At 38.4% G+C, this 24,254-nt stretch overlaps 1 protein-coding gene across 6 annotated transcripts in view; it reads right to left on the reverse strand.

Annotated features, from left to right (window-relative positions):
- The window catches only part of CTNNA2 (catenin alpha 2), a 957,367-nt gene that overhangs the window by 756,803 nt on the left and 176,310 nt on the right, over positions 1–24,254 (reverse strand). For all 6 annotated transcript variants that reach the window (XM_035001191.1, XM_035001192.1, XM_035001190.1 and 3 more), the window contains exon 3: positions 1,277–1,443. In XM_035001191.1, the coding sequence (XP_034857082.1) occupies positions 1,277–1,443 (167 nt within the window). The remainder of the gene's footprint in view (positions 1–1,276; positions 1,444–24,254) is intronic.

Here is a 24,254-nt window from a genome sequence, read left to right on the forward strand (position 1 = left end):
TGAGAACAAAGTAATTTGTTGCTCAAAAGATGCACATAGCACACTCGGAACCTCAGGAATGACAACCACCGGTGCAGTCTGCAAGGGGTTCCAGGGGTCTGAAAGTAGCAACATGGCTGCCATTTACCACACATTTACTTTGCACCAAACTCTGTAAGACATGCTGCATAGGAATGGCACCCATTTTAAATCTCTCACAACTCTGAGGGAAATACAGCCATTAGCCCTGTATTAACAGATAAAGTGTCTGATATGTAAGGAGGTTATGTGGTGGATGACAAGACAGTCATGGCCACAGCTAGGGGAACTAAACCAGCAACAGGTTGATTCCCAAAAAAAGAAAAACCGTGGTTCACATCCCATCATCTAAGGACCCTGAGATTAGTCCAAGGTTGGTGCCAATTGTCCAGGAATGAAATTCACTGAGGTCATGGAATAGAAACTCTCTAGGCAGAAGTCATATTCCGAAGCAATTGAGTTACATCATCTTAGTTCAGAGGACTGAACTATCCTGGTTGCCCATAGATGCCAGTCAGCAACTAGAAAAGCAGAGAGAGGCCTAGTTGTCAAGGACTTCAAAGGTTGCCTTGGCTCCTGGTCCAATAAAATTTGTGACGAGGGTAGGGCTCCACTTCCATCACGAAACAAAAATGCTGAAAGAAACCAAGGAACTATGACAAGCGAGGCACTTATAATAGGGGTCTATGGGTTAGTAGGACATGTAACTGCCCAGTTATGTTAGAAGCTAGGCTTGGTGCAACAAGATTGACCTTAGCCAAGAGATGTGCAGACAGGGCTCTTTATTGCCAGACTAAAGTACGTTCAAAGTCCCTAATTCTACAAAAGTGCAAGGCTGGAGCAGGTAACAAAATGTAATTCAACACATGATCCATATTAAGGTGGGCATAGGTGGTCATTTGGCCAGCTAACCGGAAGAGCTGACCTCCTCTGAATTACCACATGGACCAGCACTAATCTGAATCTCAAGATAGGGCCAAGGCAGGTCCACCATGCTCAGCCTCTGCAGCCTAAAAGAATATAGTTTTGCACTCCGAGAAGTAAGGGAGGGATCCAAACTCAAGTGAATCCTCTATAACTTTTTGAGTATATTACTGAATATAATTTTAGCATTAGAAAAATTGGGGGGTATGCCACTTGGGTGAGTAAGCATGCTGGTGAGCAATGAAACATCATTAGAGCAGTTCCGAGCTCCAATATACTTAGTCAGTATTGCCACCCCCCCAAAGCAAAGTTTTGATAAGTTCCACATACGTACAATTTTCAGATGAGATAAAAGTCTCATGACATCCGCCATGTCCGCCAGGATGAGTAAGCGTGTTACAGCTGAGAGCAAAGCCCTCGCCGCCCGCACCATGGTGCCACGCTTCACCGATGAGCACGGGTCATCAGCAAACTCTGAAGAGGCGATGCGCATTGTCTCGCCTGGAAGACAAAGACAGAGAGGCATGTGGGTGGACGGGAAGCTCAGAGGCTAGCAATCATAAAGATCTGTGCATGGATGATTATTGTTCCTATTGTAAAACCCGCCATGAACAGGAAGTCCTCCTGCCACCTCCATCACAGCCCACCTTTCAAGGCAAATGCATCAGTGCTTGTTGGACAGGGGCTGTGGACAAAATAAGGTGTTCATTTCACACAGAAGTGTGAAATTGTGCTTTAAACATCAATAAGGAATATATTCAATTCCATTTGTCTAATAGTTGAGATGAATTTGCCCTGACCTTAATCATTCTCACTTTCCATTTCCCTTGGAAGCAATGGGATTTACTAGGCAGCTAGTGAAGCTTACTGACAGTTGAGGTACAACGTTAAGTGCTCCACAGAGGAATGAAACTAAAACCCTGGCCTCATTAACAGTGTACTCTTAATTGAACTGATCAGACAATAATAGACTACAGAGATACCCAATGTACTCTTTTAATACTCTGCTAAGAAGCTAGTCTCTAATAGAGAGAACATTTATAGGGGAATTGAACCAATTCAACAAACCCATACTATGTCAGATATTATTAAGCTCCGGAATTACAAAGGTGACTGAGGACACCCTAGTCTCAAGGGGTTCACCATCTAATAAGGGAACATGATGTAAATACATATTCATAGTATGTATGACTACATATCACAATACACATATGATTAAGCATGTAGACAAAGAAGGGGGAGTGATTTACTTATTTAGTGTGAGGCTGGGAGAAGCTGTCAACTTTGATGGGCTTTGAAGAACGAAGAGGTATTCCTCAGAAAGACAGCAGTGGGAGGAGCACCCCTGGCAGGGTGGATGCCGTGTGAGGCTCTGAACGCTGGAGCAGGATACTGAGTGTGAGGAACTACAGTCACGTGGGAGGCACAGTGAGGAAGGGGTACAGAGGAGAGGTGGTGATGTTTAGGAAGCTATGAAAGAGATCCAAACGGGGTCCTCAGCAGGGAGGGAAGTGACATTAATAGATTTTTATTTTGGCTACATTTCATAATGAGGCAGATAAGCTAAGGGCAGAGACACAAGTCATTAGGGCAAAGGCATTAGAGTCTGAGAGGAGCAATAACGAGGGCCTGATGGACCAGGGAAATAGAAACGGGATACAGAGAGGAAGGGAATATTAATGAGATTTGTATTAGAGAAAGACCGAATTTAAGGACTAACAAGAGGTGGAGACCGGAAAGAAGGTGGAATGGTTGGTGAATACTAAGTATTTGTACAAAGGGACCCAGGAGTGGGAAGCAAAGGGGATTGATGACTAGGATGACACATGTCCCATATCAGTGGACTGGGTGTATCACCGGGGGTCGAAAGGCCTGGGAAGCAGCATAATGAAGCTTCACAGAGCAGAGCATACACAGTGGCAATAAAAGCTTTGTCAGTAAACTTGAAGAACAGTGTTAATATGACCAATTATTTAATTTAGGGTAAAACAATTCGTTCAATATTTCATTTATAGAAATGGTTATTTCTCATCTGTTAATCAAAACCCAGCTCATTTAAATAAAGTCAATTGTACCATTGAAACACTGGGTGTCCTGTAATTTATCCTAAGATACAAAAGAAAAAAAAAAAAATAACACCTCTTACCATTTCACAAGCAGACCAGAATATAATGTAATTCACTCAGTGTTATAGTTACTTAAACCCTCAAAGGGATACTTTTCATGCTTGGGAAATGAGGGTGTGTCAGGAAATAGAGTGCGCTGTTAGATTTTTAAAAGAAGCTACCATCTACAATAAGCATATTATATAGCCAACCAGCTTAGTCCCAGTGCCTAGACACAAACAAATAGCTTGATATATAACAGCATGGGAGAAATGTAACAATTCATTACCGGACAGGCACAAATTCACAAAGGTGAATTTCCAAGATGTCTGGCCCTCCAGGACTAAATAAACTTTAAGATGGAGGCTGGCAATTAGGAAATACATATTTAATTCAGGTGTCCCACCCTTGCTACAACAGGATTACATAAATCTCCTCATCCCCCGAACCCTGAAAAAAAAGGACTCATTGGCAGATATCCATGCCGTGGGGAGAAAACCAGCTCATTCTCACTCTGCGTCGCGCAGCGGGAAATAACATTCACAATGGTAGGTGAATCGAATGAAATATGGAGAAGGTCACTACAGCTAAAGATGGACATATCTGCATATGGTATTAATGGGTGGAGCAGCTGCTGTGGAATCAATCTACTTACTCAAGGAAAGCAGAGATTTATTCTGCATATAAACCTAGTGAACTACATGGTTGATCCCAAATTCTGCAAGTTAAACTGGTATATGAGCCACAGTAACAGTAGGTCACTCAGGTAGGGCTACTCTCTACACAAAGGACCCTGGGAGGCAAGCCCAGTTGCACCCCTCAGCATGTGGAGGAACCATGCCTAATGAAACTAACATTCAAGGTCAGGTTTTTATATGGAAGGTCAGTATAATGCCACTTAATCCAGGTGCTGGCCATTCGGTCAGCAATACTGCTTCAAAACTAGGAGTAACACACAGCAGCAGAAAGCTGTCAGGTGCAGCTCATTGACCTGGGGACACCCCCCCCCCCCCCCCCCCCAAAAAAGGGGCCCCCGAGGGGGGGTCTGGGGAGGTCCCCGAAAGGGGGGGGGGGGGGGGGGGGAAGGGTAGAGGTTGAGAGAAGGAGAGAGACCCACATTAGTAAATGTGATTCTGCAAATGGAAATCTCATGCTAAATTCTGAGATTATTCTAAGATAAATAGAAGATGATTTAATTCAATTTAAATTACAACTAAAAACTCATTTTAAAGCAGGTACAAATGATTTCATGTTGTTAAAGGTTTTAAAGGAAAAGCAATCTGAAGTCAACTACAACTTTAATGCATTTTATATCCCTGTAGTTTTAAGATTACTGAATTAAAATGGAAATCTATATTATGCAATGATAAGCGAGTTTATCAGGATAAAATTAGCTCTTTTCCCAGGGAACTGCTTTTTCTGTAAGACTAAAATATTTAGCTAAGAAACAGCATGCATGTGTAGGAGATGGAAGGGATCAATGAAGAGGGGATAACAGATCTGCCTGTTTCTTTTATATATACCATTGTGTTCAATCTCAATTACTTGATATGGACCTAAGCTCTGAGCAGGGTGTCTCTAGTAAAGTCTTTGGTCTCCTCAAGCCACTTACCACCTGCTGGAAAGAATAAAAATTAACATCTCCAAATAAGTGACCAAAGGGAAATAATAGCAATTAATATGCACACAGCATTTCTATATAAAGGTTTATTATGTAAGTATTGTTCTAAAAACTATATATGGATATATTAAGTCATAGATTAAAAGATAAGTAATCTTTAAAATCACAAACCACACCAAACATTACCAAAAATTAGACTTGAGGATTATTCAACCTTTGTGTTTCAGTCACCTCAACTGCAAAACATGGGGCCAAAATAATGAGAGCAGCCTTGTGGACTGCCATTAGGGTTAAAGGTTAGAGGTGATGCAGTCAAAGCCCCCAGCGCAAGGCTTACTCATTATTGTCATTAATACTACTGCTACCACCATCACTGTGTCCTCTCCGTGACAAGAACAGTTCATGAACTCCTGGTTAAATGTTCGGAAGTGCTTTTTGTTGGTTGATTCCACTCCTGCATACGAAATAATTTAGAAGCAAGAAAACACCTGCCCAATAAAAATATTTATTGTTTTGAGGCAGAAAATGACTCCCCTCCCAAATGGTCCCACTGCTTGGCTTTCAAATTGGTGCTTGTTCTGGTTCTTATGTCAGTGTGGCAGCACGGGGGGATGGACAGATAATTGTGCATAAGCTTGAGGTAATATCAACTCAAATGTGGAATGATGCAGGATGGTAATAATACAGAGAAGAGAGGGATAACATGCAGAGGACAGAGTCTCAGGAGTAGAAAAGTCTTTTCAGAAGCAGATTATGAACCAAAATGGCATGAATACCATGTAGTGCATCCTTTGAAGGGAGAGCCTGCATGCAACAGAAGCTCTCTTTAAATACTTGATAAACGAACTATGGGAAAACTGTGAGAAGTCGTGGGGGGGGGGGGTATGATGAAAAGCTAGGTTCAGAGAGTGTTAAGCTGTCTTCCAGAAAGTTCTCTATGCCTATATGTTTAACCAGCGTTTATCATATGTAATATCTAAAACTGCATATTCTCTTTTGTCTAGTTATATAAATTCTCCTTTAATTACATAGATTTTTCTTTGTCTAATTGCATAAAGTATCTAGCATATATTGATGGTTCATGTTCTTGATATTTTCCCATTGTAGAATTCCTAGAGAAGATGAGAGGTAGAGTAAAAAGTTCTAACCCTCTTAGCTATGATTTGTTCCCTTTTCCCAATAACCTAGGCTTCCTCAGAACCTTTTTCACATATATTTTCCTTGAGGTACAAATCTTAAAAGATCCTGAGAAATGGATCCTCTACAGCAATGGAAAAAATGCAATATATTTTTGGGGCACCTGGGTGGCTCAGTCGTTAAGCGCCTGCCTTCGGCTCAGGTCATGATCCCACGGTCCTGGGATCGAGCCCCGCATCGGGCTCCCTGCTCGTCGGGAAGCCTGCTTCTCTCTCTCCCACTCCCCCTGCTTGTGTTCCCTCTCTCACTGTGTCTCTCTGTCAAATAAATAAATAAAATCTTTAAAAAAAAATGCAATATATTTTAAGAGAAGAAAGTTTAGTGAGGTCTAATACCTGACCACTGCTTCACAAACTCTTGGCTAGTTCTGTTCCCCAAACTGTACATCTCCATTGAGCCACACACAGAGACAGTTAAGGAATAGACACAACAGAATTTTTAAATGATAACTGAGTGGACAGTGCACATCTTCTGAATGTTTTATCATTTTGATTATGTTGTAGAATCTGTAAAGCAATGCAGTGCTTAAAAACAATTTACTGCTGTGGTTAGCTCATTTTTGAAGCATGGTGGGAAATATATATCTTCATTTGAGATAAAGCAAATGAAATGCTAAATGAATGGTCAATGTGAGGAGCATTTCTCTATTTGCTAAATGGGATGCTGCCCAATTCATGAATTGCTTAATAAAGCCAATTAGATCTTCCAATTTAAAAAACAAACAAAACAAACAAACAAACAAAAACACCAGAACGGTCAATGTAGAGAACACCATGGAAGTTACAATGTTACCAGAAGAGATCTTGATACATTACACTATGTCTCTTGGCTCCTTTTTTGAAAACAAAGGTGAGCACTCCCTTGATAAAATCATCCAGAGTTGGCCGGTGTACAGGAAAGGATGAGTTGAACTAACTGCATGAGTAAACACTGAGGAACAGTCTCTTCTGGGCTTATTCCAGCAGCAAGTAGATGGTGTCCATAAGGTGACTCAGGATTCCTTCCGTTTTAAGATTTTATCAGGTTGTGTCTATTCAGACTTAATATCTTAACATGTGCTGTCTTGTCTCTTTCCTACTAAGAACAGTCTCTTTTATTTAGAGCTCATGGTGTGCCAAGTTCTATTTGAAGAGCTTTATACATTATAACTCAATTACTGCTCAACAGAACCTGATGGAGTAAATACTTGCATTGCCACCATTTACACCTGAGGGAACTGAAGAGAGCAAAAGAAGATTACTTGCCTAAGGTCAAACAGCTGGTGAACGGTGGCGCCAGCCGCTGGCTCTAGGGTCTGTGCTATTAACAACTGTGATTTAGAAATAACTTTTAAGATTCCACTTACTTCTTACTAAAATTATTTGTTTATACATTTCCATCTGGATCTGTATTATGAGTTGAAGATTAGTACACTATTTTATTTAGTTAGCAGAGTATTATGAAGAAGAAAGGAAGGAAGGAAGGATGAGGATGAGAGGGAAGAACTAAATAAAGACATTTCTCCAATTATTTCCAGACTCTACCACTCCCTATTGTCTCTTCTTGGGGCTGATTTATGACTGCCTATGCTGCATACATTTGAGTCTTCAACCCTTTGCCAAGACTATAAGCTTAGTCAGGGTATAAACCATAATTGTAGCATATTGATTTCTTTATTCCTAGCACTTAACCTACATTTGACTGGCTAGAGTCACTCAATGAATGTTGGGAAGAGCAAAGAATGGCAGGCCTGGAACTTTATGTTTTAAAAAATATCCTCGGGCACCTAGCAGCTCAGTCGATTAAGCATCTGACTCTTGATTTTGGCTCAGGTCATGATCTCAGGGTCTTGAGATCAAGCCTCGCGTTGGGCTCTGTGCTCAGCGGGGAGTCTGCTTGAAGTTCTCTCTCTCCCTCTCCCTCCCTCAGCTCTCATGCCCACTCTCTCTCTCAAATAAGTAAATAAATAAATAAAACATATCCAACTGTTGCTGAAGTAAGAAGGACAAAATCCTGAATGCTATGAATTTATCAGTGCCATAATATGAATATTTTCTTCCACTTTTTTTTCTCAGCCAGCCCCAGAGAAGCTGTAACGTTTGAGAAAGGCAGGTGATAGTGGAAGTTGCAACACCTTTGCTTCTCCTTTGCTTTGCCCACATAAGCATTTGCTATCAACAGGGAAAAAGTCTTAAAACTTTTTTGGAAACAATCAAGAACTTGAGAGAGCAATGTGTGCATTTCACCCCAGGGTGGTTATGACTCAAATCCATGATTAGGAGGAAAGGTCGACAATCAGAATTTTTCTCGGAGGCTCAGAGATGATGAAATCATGTTATTTTCTCAAGCAAACTCTGCATTAAAATAAGCTACCTCCTGCAGATCCTGTCACTTCCAGCACCGAGCATCAGCAGAAGTGCTGGCACAGTTCATGTCCTTCTGTTACCAGAAGCAAAATAATCTTTGGCCTAAATATGTAAACAAAGCCTTATATATATATAATTATGCATGCTATGATCACTAATAATTATAATAATTATATATTAATAATTAATATATAATTATAATATCAAATACAAAATATAAATACATGTTATAATAATATAGCCGATTATAATATTAAACAAACAAGTAATTAAAATAATTAACATGATGAATAAGTATTTATATATACATATATATTGCATACTGTACATATTTACATATATATATATATAAAGTAGGTACACCACACAAACTACATCAAAACCATGTAATTATTATGAGAATTCTGCTTTTTTATCATTCTACCAAAGGTAGTGGACTCCATGGGCTCTTTATCTTTCTTCGTTTTTCCAAGCAACTCTGAACAAATAAGAAATTACATGGAAAATGACAGAAGGCTGATGGTTCCATTGTCCATGAAGTGACTGTGAGACTGGAGAATTTCTGATCTGGGTAGGATCTCTCCAGACTTGTCCAGCACCTCACTCTCACCTTCACACAGAAACTCAGTGGTGATTGACCTGTGGGAGGTCAGGCGGCTGGCTCGGGCCAGCATCCCAGTTACCTGACATCCCAATCAGGGATAATCGCAAAGTGGCTGAGAGACCAACAAAGTGCAGTGTGACACAAGCAAATTGAAACTTCCTCCTCACCTAACAAAATCTGAACTAACCACATGGCCTTGTTACAGTCCTGCCTCAGCGGCTTGAGCAGCTCCAAAGACAACCATGCATCTGCATTCAGTCTGGCCCAGTGTCCTTTTTTTTCAAGGTGGGTAATTGAGTCTGTTCCAATGCAATTTTCCCCCATCAGGATATGTTCTGTATGCAAAAGTACTACAAATGCCAGTAATTGATGATTAAGTGTATTGAATGTTATGAGCTATTAAACATCGTTAGAGACAGTAAATGTGCCACCCTGCAGAAGGCACAGATCATTAAGCGTATGGATTTTAATTATTTCAGCTGTAGCCTTTTCCTGGGTAGGGAGGAGAGGTGTAGGGTAATTTTGCATTGTTGTAGCCAGAAAGATTATCATGCTACAATATGGCACACTTCACAAATGAGACCTTTGCAAGGACCTGCTAAATATAGCAAGAGCCATATTCCACAAAAATGTGATTATTGTCTTGGGCTCAAATGCAGTGAAAGCCCATAAACTTGGAAATATTGAACAGTGATGTGTTAAGCTTAAGAGAAAAATGGAGTATGGAGGATCAGTATTGAACCCAGAGTCACTTGATATTTTTATAAAACATAGGAAAAAGAAATTGATGAACATGTAAATTTCACTGTACAGTAAATTTGTTTCTGAAATATGTGTACTATATCAAATATATAATTAAAGAAGGCCTCTTGTAAGTTGGTTTGTAAAGCAAATAAGCAGCTAATAAATTATTTTTTGTGGAAAACCAAAATTTCAATAACCCTGTATATGTAATGCAAGTGTCTGTATAGAAAGCTTATTGCGGACTTATTTATATTCTTAAGTCAATAAATGTTTCTATTGGTCAGTGTCTTTATTCTCCTACAACCATGACCACAAATCAAAACCCACTGTAATGTCAATGGACTGATACAGTACTTGGTAGTTGAACTGTGATTTCAAAAACCTTCCGTGTGATAAGGAAAGGAAGAATACCATAACTGGCCTCTAGAATGGACAGGAGAGATAGCATGATCATCAAAAATGCCAGCAGGCTCCACATTTCAACAGGGAAATGTAGAGGACATTTCTGTTTCTTCTTGCTAATTAAGAGGCTGTGTAAGGAACTGTAGACTAAGGAGGTGGAGGGAGGGATTTAATGTCCAAATACCAGAACTTAAGAATACCTGAGAGGACATGATGCAGCTTAAATCTTAGAAGACGCAAAATCCAGGTGTGACCTCTAGGACAGAAATCCCTCTGCCTCCCTAAGAAGACACCCAATTTGAGAACAGTCTAATTATTAAAATTATTTTTTCAACTACTTGGTCTTTGATACGTTCTTCTGAACCATACCTAAAAATACAACCCCCTTCTCAATAGGATAAATATTAGGAAAAAAAATTTTAAATGTCCTTTAAAGAGAAGGGAAATGTCAAAGCAAACATTCATCAGCCCTTGCCCAAGAACTAATGCTGCATTCAGATTATGAAAAGAACAACTAACATAAATAAATGAACAAATAACTCCCCACAGTTTTCCAAATGTTAAATACCTACTAACTAATCATTCAAGTCAGGATAATTTGTTTGTACATGACCTTTGAAGCAAATCAATAGTGTAAGCATGAAAGGTGTTGCCAATCAGCTCTAGAGAGGATAAACCTGGTTTTTGGCAATTTGTGAAAACAGTAAGAAAGATAGTAATTGATAACTAGTCACTCTGATCTATTTCAGGATCTAAATTACTACATATATTTGAAAGATACTGAATGTAAGTTCATTGGTGGAGCCCAGTTCTTCAATTTCAGATGGAAGAAGACAAGTCTCAAGAAACTTACATGGCTTGCTCAAGGTCACACGGTGCACTAAAGTCAGAGTCCAGACCAGCAGCTGGCTCTCTTGACTCTGAGTTTGGATTCACTGCAATTTACTACTGTGGTATATTTCTTTAGATGCATTCTGTTTTTCATAGGGTTTCAAAAATTCACAACTGACTGTCTTCCAAGTTAGTCCATATAATTTAAGCCTATCTATACCAGTTTGGATATCTTGATACTATGCTTATGTGCAAATATATCTTTAAGTCTCTAGTTTCAATTTTGAGGTACCTCAAAATTATCATTAGTACAATGAAATAATACTTGCATCACTGATTTCATATCAGCTAAAATATAAACACAAAGAAAAGCAATGGGAAGTATAAAAAAGGCACATTATATAATTTGCATCTTACAGCCCACAGAAAAATAAACTAAGCTTCAATTGCTATGCTGTAAAATAACAAACCAACTTAACTTTTCTAAAGTAGTCTTTGGCTAAACAAAACACAGTAACAATCCTCATAATGAGAAAAGTAGACTAAGGATAGAAAACTCTACCACACAGTTCAAAATTAGAAGCCAAACAAACAAGGTTCCAAGTAATTGGTATTATGAATCTGGTAAACAAGGCTATAAATTTACAGCTCGATTAAAATATATTTTAAAATACAACATGGAGGGGCGCCTGGGTGGCTCAGCCGTTAAGCACCTGCCTTTGGCTCAGGTCATGATCCAGGGTCCTGGGATCGATCCCCGCATCAGGCTCCCTGCTCGGCGGGAAGCCTGCTTCTCCCTCTCCCACTCCCCCTGCTTGTATTCCCTCTCTCGCTGTGTCTCTCCCTGTCAAATAAATAAATAAAATCTAAAAAAAAAAAAAAATACAACATGGAAAAAACTGTCTTCACTGGTTTGAGGATGAAAAAACAGAATGATCAGATTCTAAGATTTAAACGGTAGTCTTTGCCTTAATTGCTGAACTGCCATTGATTTTCCAGCCATCATGGAGAAATGGCAGTTTGTTAAATATGATTATAGCCATGAGTCTTCTTTACTGAACTGACAGGAGGCACCCATGTCATCATCATTTTGGTACCTATATTAAGAGGGCTCAAGGAAGAAACCACATCTAAATCAACATCAGTATATCAATTGTAATAAAACACCCCTAATGAAAATATATTTGTTCAGCAGGATCCAGCAATAGGTAATGAACAAAATTGATTTAAAGTAATTCAAAATCTTAAAAAAAAAAAACACCAAATTGCCAAAATGTGCTAATCAAAGCTTTCTTCACTTCCATGATCAATAGCTTCTCACTAAGGTCATAGCAGTCTCAGACAGGCTTCTCTCTTTCCAACTCAAGAGTACATTTTTAAAGTAAGTGAAATAAGGTTATAACAAACCTAATAAACAAACAAAATATCCCAACAGGGTGGCATGCAGCCTTAAGGGAAATTTGGGGGACTAATAGATATAAGAGAGTGACAGTCTTGTCCATACTGCCTTAATTGGTAGGGTTGGTTATATGATTATATCTGTAAATGTGTGTTTGTGTACAAAGTGTATAAGGAATTATTTTTATTTCATTCATCTTTTTATTCATTCAACAAGCATTTATTCAGTACCTGCTCTGTGTCAGGCACTTGCCAGGTTTCTAGATATTCAAGATGAAGTCACAATTCCTGCCCTCTACTTAACTGCAACCTGATTTTTTTCTGAACTAACAAGGATCATCCGTAGAACATCTGCAGAGAAATGCCAACTGAGTAGGCATTTGGAAATATAAGAAAGAAGAAGTTTCATTCTAGGAAGTTGGGAATCATGAGTGTATAGAGGATGCTTAGTCAGCTATAATAACAAGTAAAGGTGGCCAAAAAGTATTCATGTATGTGCATATATATCTGTTTCTGTATGTCTATCTACTTATCTCTCCATCCATCCACCCGTCTATCCATCCATGTATCTATGTGTGTGAGATAGAGATTAAGTTAAGTTTTTCTTTCTTTAGCCCTCCAATGAGTAGCTCTTAGCCTTAACTCTAAGAGCTGGCAGAGACAGCCAGTCACTGCCAATGTCCTCCCCGAAATCCCTGCTAGAGCGCTAAAGAACAAAGAGTATAGATGAGGATGATGCAGATAAACACGCTCTTCATCATTAATTCCTCGGCCCCATATTGAGCAGGTCTGGGTCACAGTGAGATTTCAGGGCCTTTTTAACCTCTTGACATCAAGCCCTAAATGAAAAGTGGGCTTAAGGGGTTTAAAAACTCCATTCTCCTGGGCTGATTCAGTTTTCTATTAAGATTTCCAAAGGAAAGAGACCCCATCTTATCACACCAGTTTCATGAAACTGGAGGGAACTGTAAGGAGAGAAATGAAAGAATGAAGATTATAGAAAGTCAGTGAATTTTAACCTTTTCTCTCCTTCCACTGGAAACAAGATCCACCAACTCAGTCAAAATAATGTAGGGTATGCAAAATGAAAGGAAATATAGGACATTTTTTTAAGTATGCTAGTTATATTTTCAAATAACATGCTCAATATTTTTTCTTCAACTTCCAGACACTATTTTTTAGAGATTTATTTATTTGAGAGAGAGAGAGTGTGTGTGCAAGTGCGTGCGAGGTTGGGGGAGGGGCAGAGGGAGCAAGAGAGAGCATCTTAAGCAGACTTCCCACTGAGTGTGGAGCCCAATGCGGGGCTCAATCTGAGGACTCTGAGATAGTGACTTGAGCCAAAATCAAGAGTCAGATGCTTAACCAACTGAGCCACCCAGGCACCCCTCCAGACATTATTTCTTATAAAGTACATAAAATTTAAAGCAATGATTCAATTGTTAAACTGGAAAAAAAGTAGAATAAATATACTCTTCTCTGCATTTCCAGACTTTTTGGACACTCTATGTTGTGTTAATAATTGGAGCCATTCTCAGATTCTCTTGCCAGTCTCAAAATTTTTCTGCCTTGCGAAGGCTGTTCCCGGGGAAAGGGGGGTGGGGGGCCGTTCTGTGCTTCTTAGTGTTAATTTCTTTTAAAGTAAAAGTAGAAAAATCATGATAAATGACTTGAAAATTGCACTGTACACACTTGCCAGTGAATGAAGGTGCACAGTCCCTCAGTAAACGTATTTCTGACTACAAATTAATGAACTCATATTGGGAGTATAATTTAACCTCCCATGGAGGTCTGTCTGTAGGGAGAGACTATTCTGTTCATGCTGATGTTAGTATTCCACTCCGTAAAACAGCATAATAAGGATTAATACACTAACATGGATTTTTAAAGCAAATACACATGGTTGGTTAATTCTTACATCACTTACATATTACTAGACGGAAAGACTGAGTAGCAATTGCCCTGGGGCACTGCTGGGAGGTGTCTATGGGTATATGGGAACTGGTTTTGAACAATGAAGGAGAGTTCATTTTCAATCCCTATATTGAACAGCAAGTGGCTTTTCTCGCCAAAAGGAGTTTAGGAAAAGCTGGGGAAGGAAATGCAGATGTCAAAAATCTGTAGATGCAGTAAACTCATTTTAGAGACAGAGAAACACTACTGAACAGTACCTGGGTTTAACAAGCACAATTCTAAACCACCTTCAGATAGTATACAAGCCATGAAGTAAGAAGTAGGCATCCTGGCACACTGGACAAGGGACAATGGCGGCCTAGGTTGATTGGTCCATGCCTGCAGAGAGGTCACCACCCAGTCACACTTGTCCAAGACTGTTACTAAGGTGGAAAATAGGTCCATATAAATCCACCTGCATCCTTTATGGGATGACCTATATAAATGAGGGGTAGTCAACATAACTCCAGGACAGAGTGCAGATTCAGTGACTTTTAATAGATCCAATTGTTTTCTTCACACAGTTCCAAGTTAAAGAATCTTTTTTTGGTATAAATGAATGAGCATGCACACACATATCACATAAATTTAAATACTCCAGTCAAGGCTTTGGCATAGAGAGCTGGCAAAACCAGTAAATGGAACCATTTATAGAATTTAGCCTTAAGCCTTCTTTTTATTTCATATACCACACATTATAATTACATATGAGAATCCCCAAACCTAATATTTTTGATAATCAACAGATGCAGCTAGAAATCATTTCCAAAGATGGTACCATTGCAAAAATCTATTCTGCCCTACTCTGTGTGGATTTCTTCAATGTTAAGTAATGTTGCTCCCTCAGTTCTAGTACCTTTAACTCACTTTCCTTTTCCAGAGAGACTTAAGAATAGATGGCTAGGGGCGCCTGGGTGGCTCAGTTGGTTAAGCAACTGCCTTCAGCTCGGGTCATGATCCTGGAGTCCCAGGATCGAGTCCCACATCGGGCTGCCTACTCAGCAGGGAGTCTGCTTCTCCCTCTGATCCTCCGCCTCTCATGCTCTCTGTCTCCCATTCTCTCTCTCAGATAAATAAATAAAATCTTTAAAAAAAAAAAAATAGATGGCTAGATAATCTCAATGACCCCTTCCAATTTTGGATACTATAATGCAAAAAAGCCCCACAAAACCCCACTAATAGCTGTTATTTATAAAATAAATATCATGCACAGTGATAAGCACTCTAAATATATGATCTCACAATGAGATGGACAACAGCTCCATTTCAAAGATAAAAGAGACCATGGCTTAGTTTAGAAAGGTTTATTAAACTTGTCCAAGTTCACACACCTACCTAGTCAGCCTCAGTCCTAGAATTTGATAAGATTGCTGGACTTAAAAGTATGGGATCTCAGTAACCTCGAAACTCTAAGCCAAGGGTCTATGGGCAAAAAGTTTTGCACTGTGATGCTCCTGTCAACGTCTCTTAAGACTGTAGACATATTTAAAGGACGAGTCATTGTGCATGCAAATATGACATACTGTTTTCAAAAGCAAGCACACCTTATAGCAGAATAGAAACCAATCATCACCTACAAATGTTAGTTTGCTTTGCATCTATTATGCAAATGTATGCCCAATAGATCAAAAGAAGCAACAAAAAGAACTAATATGCCATCACATGACAGATGGGATTAATCACTTTGAATTGTCACCAACTCAAAAATACAGATTTAGCATTTCTCACTATTAACTGGATATCATCTACAAGATCGTTTTAATAAGAACTTGGGGCCCAATTGAAATTTAGGCTAATAATAGTATTAATATTATTCTAGCAAAAAGTTAAGTAACAAAATTATCAGTATGACAAGCTCTTAAAATCATCTGTTTCTTCCTCTGAGAACATACCAGTGAAGAACCTGGGCTCAGACTTCTTGAGCTTCAGTCCCAGTTCTGACAATTTTTACCTTGTGTTACCTTGTGCAAGTTATTTAACCTTTCTAAGACTCATCAGTAAAATGAAAATAGTACCCCATGTCACAGATGGAGTATTATTATATAAAAGATTAAATAAGAGGTGGTGAGAGACTGCATAGCATGAAATATTTCTCCAAGACACCTGGAAATGCATGTAACATAGCAAATATCTGTATAAATGGAAGGGCAATCCCTGAGCCAAAGACAGACAGAAAGATAGACAGAGGGAAGAAAGAAAGAAAAAAGAAAGAAAGAAAGAAAGAAAGAAAGAAAGAAAGAAAGAAAGAAAGAAAGAAAGAAAGAAAGAAAGAAAGAAAGAAAGAAAGAAGGAAGGAAGAAAGAAAGAGGAGGAAAGACAGGAAGAAAGGAAAAGGAAAGGGAAAAGGAAAAGAAAGGAAGGGCAAGGGTGAAAGAAAGAGAGAGAGAGACAGAGAGAGAGAGAAAACTTAGCAAACTTGAAATAAAAATGGTAAACTGATTCTGAAACATCAACCATCCTAGAGTTATTTGCAATCTCAGTAACTAAGAAGATAGATTTTTAATGGCCACATATGGGACAGGAGGTCTTAACCTTCAGAAGGAGTGGAACTGTAATGTTATCCATGCAAAGTAAAATTTATAATCTTAAAGTGCTACATCAGTGAAAATATTAACTAGAAAAAAAATTTGTCCTCCAACAAAGAGAAATAGTAAAGAACTTGTCTGTCCCACCCCAGAAAAAACAAACAAACAAACAGATGGTTTTATTTATAAATGATAATGACAGCTTATAACCAGAGAACTCTCCTCTTGTGTTTGCAGGAAAGCCATTTATACTACCTACATAGGCTAGAAAATCCAGAGCAGAGAAATTATTTTAAAAAACTGAGGTTGGTGGTGTTTTGAGGTCCCCATCAGCAAAATAAAATGCTTTTTGTAAGGAAGCATAAAACTCTCTCAGTAAGGCTTCATAAAAAATGAATACACAGTTTAAAATTATAGAACACGGTAGATGTGCTAAGTGACAGAATTAATGATCTTAAAGAACTTAATAATTAAGTTAAAGAAAATAATTAAAGAACTTCAGATTATATATATATATATATATATAATCTAATATGCTCATATATATATATCGTTTTAAGGAATTCTATCAGTTCTTCTTTTACTCATTATTCAGACATAGCCTCTTAGTACTTTAGCTTATACTATACTCTGGCATCAAAAACCTAGCTTTTACTAAAAAATGACACTCTCCTTTCTGCTTTCAAACTCCTGCTCTGCTTTCTTTACCTAATATACCCCTACATTCTTTCTTCCATGGTCAGTATATGCTCTTCTTTTTGTAAAAGATGTATTTAGGGGCACCTGGGTGGCTCAGTCCTCAAGCATCTGCCTTCGGCTCAGGTTATGATCCCAGGGTCCTGGGATCGAGCCCCGCATTGGGCTCCCTGCCCGGCGGGAAGCCTTCTTCTCCCTCTCCCACTCGCCCTGCTTGTGTTCCCCCTCTCACTGTGTCTCTCTCTGTCAAATAAATAAAATCTTTAAAAAAAAATGTACTTATTTATTTGAGAGAAAGAGAATGCGCACAAGTTGGGGGAGGAGCAGAGGGAGAAGAAGGAGAGTAGCAGACTCCCTACCGAGCACAAAGCCCATGCAGGGCTCCATCCCAGGACCCTGAGATCATGTCCTGAACAGAAATCAAGTGTCAGATGCTTAACTAATGAGCCACCCAGGTACCCCATTATATGCTCTTCTGATCTCAACTGGTTTTGCATCTCCCTAAGCTGTAGAAAGCTAGCCTATGTAATTCTAGTTATCTTAAATAGTATACAGTCTTCTAAATTCTCAATGAAATATTAAACTGAGCTCCATGAGTATAATCATAATATTAAATGCATTTTCTTCTTCTCTAATCTTTTAACAGTAGTGACTACTTACTGAATATAGTTTAACTCTTAAATGGAATCTCATTTTTTCACCATTCTGGATAGCAGAGAAAGGATGAATCAATACAAAGGACATGGTCCAGTATTATCATAATGAATATTCAAAATCAGCCCTAATCACAAACATCTTGGAATAACACTTTGCATAACATTATTCTTTTTTGTTTAAACTTGGCAAATTTCTAAAAATAAAATCAACCACTTATGGAAATTGCAAAGATCTAAACACTAAAAGCATAGATCTCTTGGAAGAGTTGGGTTATTTCCCCATAGACTAAAACTATTTATAAACTGTACTTCCAAACAATGATTTTTAAACACCACTTCCCATTTTCTAACAAATTATGAAGGGTGAGTGTGTGGGGACTATGGAATAAGAAGATAATGAATGGATGGGGAGGAGAGAGAAAATTTTTCCCTGACATCCCCCCACATACATCTAAAAAAAAACCCAAATTAACAGAATGCATCTCCAACCTACATCCCTAAGCCATCATGCTCAATTAAGAGTCCATTGGTGGATGGTGTTATGGGTTGAATTGTGCCTCACCCCCCTAAAGATATGTCAAACATATACTTAACCTCCAGTACCTATGATTATGACCTTGTTTGGAAAGACAGACTCTTTGCAGATGTAATCAAGTTATGATGAGGTTATATTGAATTAGAATATGTCCTGATCCAATATGACTGGTGTCATAGGAAGAGAAAAGGTATAGACACACAAAGGGAAAACACTATATGAGGATGGAACAGAGATGGAAATACTGAAGCTGCAAGTCAAGGAACACCAAAGATTGCCAGCAATCCACCAGAAGCTAGGAAGGGACAAGGAAGGATTCTCCCCTTCAGGTTTCAGAGGGACCATGGCCCTGCCAACACCATGATTGGAACTGGATAGCCTCCAGAACTGTGAGAGAATAAATTTCTGTTGTCTGAAGCTACTCAGTTTGTGGTACCTTATGACAAGAGCTCTAGGAATCTAACACAAAAGGAGACATATGTACCCCCTTTGTGAGAAATATTACATTCAAAAAATATTTTTAATGTATTCTACATCTCAACTTTGGTTCGAGCACGAAAAAAATTATTCAACCACCAAGATGCCCCACAAGAGTTTGAGCAGATGCCATTAAAATTCACACTCAGGGGCGCCTGGGTGGCTCAGTTGATTAAGCATCTGCCTTCGGCTCAGGTTGTGATCTCAGGGTCCTGGGATCGAGCCCCACATTGGGCTCCCTGCTCGGCAGAGAGTCTGCTTCTCCCTCTCTCTCTGACTTCCACGCTTGTTCCCTCTCTCTCAAAAAAATTTTTAAATTCACACTCAGAATAAAATTTTAGTCATCAAGGGATCAGGCTTCCAGAACCTCAAGATTCTCTAATGACTGCTAACCCCAAAATAAGCAGGTTTATTATGTAACCAATTTTCAGAGGAAAAAGCACCCTCCCCAAGTGCCAAGGAAGAGAGATACATTGCCAAGAGCATCTAATACTCCCAAGATTAAACCTAATGGGCTTTGAATTGGCTGTCATGCTCTGATTGACAGGAACAATCTGTGAAAAGACATCCCTCTACAAAAGGCTGGGAAGTGAGCCATTAAGTGGTGGAGAGCAGAGGAAATAAGAAATAGGAAAACTGGAGGCCAGGAATGGCAGCAATTAGAAATGGCACTGGGGCAGTGAGCAGTGGATACTGTACCACATGAGTCGGTGATGAGAGGAGACAGTGAGGCAGAGAGGCAGTTCTGCAGTATGTAAAGTATCAAATATCCTTTAAGTCTCTCCTCTAAGAGCCTCACTATCCTAGGACACACAGAAAATGTAGGTGACCTCTGCAGCATTTACAGGCAGACATGGAGGGAGGTGTTGGCCAAAAGCTAGTAAAATCTCTGTTGCCTACATGAGCAAGCCAAGCTAATTCTTTAAAACATCCTGGAGCTCATTATACTCAGTAATGCTGGTGGTCACCCTGAGGAAGACCTAATAATGACTGAAACGTTTGGTCATTTTCCTACCTACATTAGCTGATTGAGTCTATCTACAAATTTTATTTCTATTCCAAATATAAAATCATATTAAACATCTGACTTAATGGAAAATAAAACAAAACCATCATGGATTCAGTGTATAGGATTTTTAAACAAATCACTTAAAGATGGAATTTTTAATGTTATTCTGCCTAGAATTCCAGTAAACATCAAACGCTAAAAACTTCTTTATAAATAGAACATGGCCTATCATAATGTCTGTAACTTACCTTTAATATTCCAATGATAACACCACTGATATTTGTTGAATGATATTCTTACTGATTATCTATTTGATGTCAGGTACCCTGCTAAGTGATAACAATAGTGTCAATGGTACTTAAAGTATGCCTATCTCTAAATACCTTGAGGCCTGATAACTACTTAATCAAAGTTATCCATGGCGGGGCGCATGGGTGGCTCAGTTGTTAAGCGTCTGCCTTAGGCTCAGGTCGTGATCATCGAGCCCCACATTGGACTCCCTGCTCCGCGGGAAGCCTGCTTCTCTCTCTCTCTCTCTCACTCCCCCTACTTGTATTCCCTCTCTCACTGTCTCTCTCTGTCAAATAAATAAATAGAAATCTTAAAAAAAAATAAGTTATCCATGGGAACACTGGTAAAATTGAAATGACAAATAATTTTGAGAAAGATGTTAAATCAAAGGCAGCTGATTGTAAATGTGAACAAGTGCTGATTTTCTAAAAATAAAAAATATCATTTAGAAAAAAAGGGTTTCTTCAGTACTTAGTCACTGTCTAGGAAATACACGTGATACAATCTACTTGCAGCCCACTTCTACGGGGGGAAAAAAAAAAAAAGACCGTGATATCAAAGCTAATTCCTGTCAGTCCCTGTCCCGGGAAAACAAATTCCAAGGCAACCACCAGAACTATTAGATTAGTTATTTTTTAGATATGTAACCAAATTCCAGTTGTAGCATGACAGCTCATGTTTATGATGATGTCCCCAATGCATTAAGAAAATGTTTAGAACATAGATGAACACTAAAGATTTTTAATCACAATAGCCATTTAAAAAGAAGACAACAGGGCGCCTGGGTGGCTCAGTCGTTAAGCATCTGCCTTCGGCTCAGGTCATGATCCCAGGGTCTTGGGATCGAGTCCCGCATCGGGCTCCCTGCTCTGCGGAGAGCCCGCTTCTCCCTCTCCCACTCCCCCTGCTTGTGTTCCTGCTCTCGCTATCTCTGTCTCTGTCAAATAAATAAATAAAATCTTTAAAAAAAAAAGAAGACAACAAATCCTAGAAATTCCTAGGAATAAAAGTGAGAAAAAGGATGAAGACCTTTATGATGGAAATTATAAAACTATTGAAATATAAAAAACAAAACATGATGAAATGGAGAGATACCCGTAATGATGATTAAGACTCAGTATTTAAAAATGGAAATTCTTTCCAAATTCATCTATAAATTCAATGCAACTATAATCAAAATCCCAACAGAGTTCTCTTGTAAAGAAATTAACAACATGTAGTAAGATATAGATAAGATATAGATTGAAGAACAAAGGGCTAATCAAGAATAGCCAAGATGATTCTGAACAACAAGAAAAAAGGAATGAGGTTGTGCCCCACCACATACCAGTATTTATTAATACTCTATGATAATTAAGTTGAAGTGGTATGCATGGAGAAATTAACCAATGGAATATAATAGGGAGCTTTGCAACAGCCCAACTTATATATGTAAATATGACATTTGACAAATGGGAGATGGATAGACTGTTCAATAAATGGTGCTAAATACCAAGTATGAAAAAGGAAAATAATAAAACTAGATCTTAATTCACAAAATAAAAATCAAAGAAAATGAAAAATGTAAAAGCAAAACTCTTAAAGTTTTACAAAAATATTTAGAAATATGTATGATGATGTAGGGGTAGAAAATAATTTCTTTAAAAAGACAAATAAAATAATAAAAAATAGTAAATTTACATTATATATATTTTTTACAGTCCATACCAGACTTTTTTTTTAATGTTACAAATACTTTTCTCCCAAGGCTGCTATTTTCTTCTTCATTGAAGGCATGTATCACCATACTAGAGTCCTTCATTTTTACTTAGGCAGAACTAACTTTTCATGGATTTTTTTTAAATTTAAAATCAATTTAATTAACATATAGTGTATTCTTAGTTTCAGGGGTAGAATTTAGTGATTCGTAAGTTGCATATAACATCCAGTGCCCATTCCATCAAGTGCCCTCTTTAATGCCCATCATCCAGTTACCCCATTCCCCACCCACCTCCCCTCCAGCAAACCTCAGTTTGTTTCCTATAGTTAAGAGTCTCTTATGGTCTGTCACTCTCTCTCTCTGTTTTCGTCTTATTTTTCCTTTGCTTCCCTTATGTTCATCTGTTTTGTTTCTTAAATTCCACATATGAGTGAAATCATATGATATTTGTCTTTCTCTGACTGACTTATTTTGCTTAGCATAATACCCTCTAGTTCCATCCAAGTCAGTGCAAATGGCAAGATTTCATTCTTTTTGATTATTGAGTGATATTCCATCATATATATATATTACATCTTCTTTAACCATTCATCTATTTCATCTATTGATGGACATCTGGGCTCTTTCCATATTTTGGCTATTGTGGACATTGCTGCTTAAAGATGGGGTGCATGTGCCCCTTCGAATCACTATGTTTGCATCCTTTGGATAAATACCTAGTAGTACAATTGCTGGGTTGTAGGGTAGCTCTATTTTTAACTTTTTGAGGAACGTCCATACTGTTTTCCAGAGTGGCTGCACCAGCTTGCATTCCCACCAACAGTGTAAGAGGGTTCCCCTTTCTCCACATCCTCACCAACATCTGTTGTTTTCCTGAGTTAATTTTAGCCATTTTGACTGGTGTGAGGTTGTATCTCATTGTGGTTTTGATTTGTATTTCCCTGATATCAAGTGATGTTGAGCATTTTTTCATGTGTCTTTTGGCCATTGGAATGTCTTCTTTGGAGAAATGTCTGTTCATGTCTTCTCCTCATTTCTTGACTGGATTTTTTGTTTCTTTGGGTGTTGAGTTTGGTAAGTTCTTTACAGATTTGGAATACTAGCCCCTTATCTGATGTGTCATTTGTAAATATTTTTGTGCCAGTACCATACTGTCTTGATGATTACAGCTTTGTAATAGAGCTTTAAGTCCGGAATTGTGATGCCTCCGGCTTCAGTTTTCTTTTTCCACATTCCTTTGACTATTCGGGGTCTTTTTTGGTTCTATACAAATTTTAGTGTTGTTTGTTCCAGCTCTGTGAAAAGTGTTGATGGTATTTTTATAGGGATTGCACTGAATGTATAGACTGCTTGGGGTAGCATAGACATTTTAACAATATTTGTTCTTCCAATCCATGATCATGGAATGTTTTTCCATTTCTTCATGTCTTCTTCCATTTCTTTCATAAGTGTTCTATAGTTTTCAGAATACAGATCCTTTACCTCTTTGATTAGGTTTTCCTAAGTATGTTATGGTTTTTGGTGCAATTATAAACAGGATCGATTCTTTGATTTCTCTTTCTTTGGCCTTATTGTTAGTGTATAGAAATGTGACTGACTTCCGTGCACTGATTTTATATCCTGCCACTTTGCTGAATTTCTGTATCAGTTCTAGCAATTTTTTTGTGGAGTCTTTTGGGTTTTCTACATAAAGAATCATGTCATCTACAAAGTGTGAGAGTTCAACTTCTTCTTTGCCAATTTGGATGCCTTTTATTTCTTTTTGCTGTCTGATTGCTGAGGCTAGGATTTCCAGTACTATGTTGAACAACAATGGTGACAGTGAACATCCCTGTCATGTTCCTGACCATAGGGGAAAAGCTCTTAGTTTTTCCCAATTGAGGTTGATATTTGCTGTGGGTTTTTCATATATGGCTTTTATGATATTGAGGTATCTTCCTTCTATCCCTACACTACAGAGAGTTTTTATCAAGAAAGGATGCTGTATTTTGTCAAATGCTTTTTCTGCATCTATTGAGAGGATCATATAGTTCTTGTTCTTTCTTTTATTTATGTGGTATATCACATTAATTGATTTGCAGATGTTAAACCACCCTTGCAGCCCAGTAATAAATTCCACTTGGTTGTGGTGAGTAATCCTTTTAATGTACTGTTGGATCCTATTACCTAGTATCTTGGTGAAAATTTTTGCATCCATATTCATCAGGGATATTGGTAATTCTCC

The sequence above is a fragment of the Mirounga leonina genome, unplaced genomic scaffold (genome assembly GCF_011800145.1).
Source record: "Mirounga leonina isolate KUSES-001 unplaced genomic scaffold, KU_Mleo_1.0 Mir_125, whole genome shotgun sequence".
NCBI lineage: Eukaryota > Metazoa > Chordata > Mammalia > Carnivora > Phocidae > Mirounga > Mirounga leonina.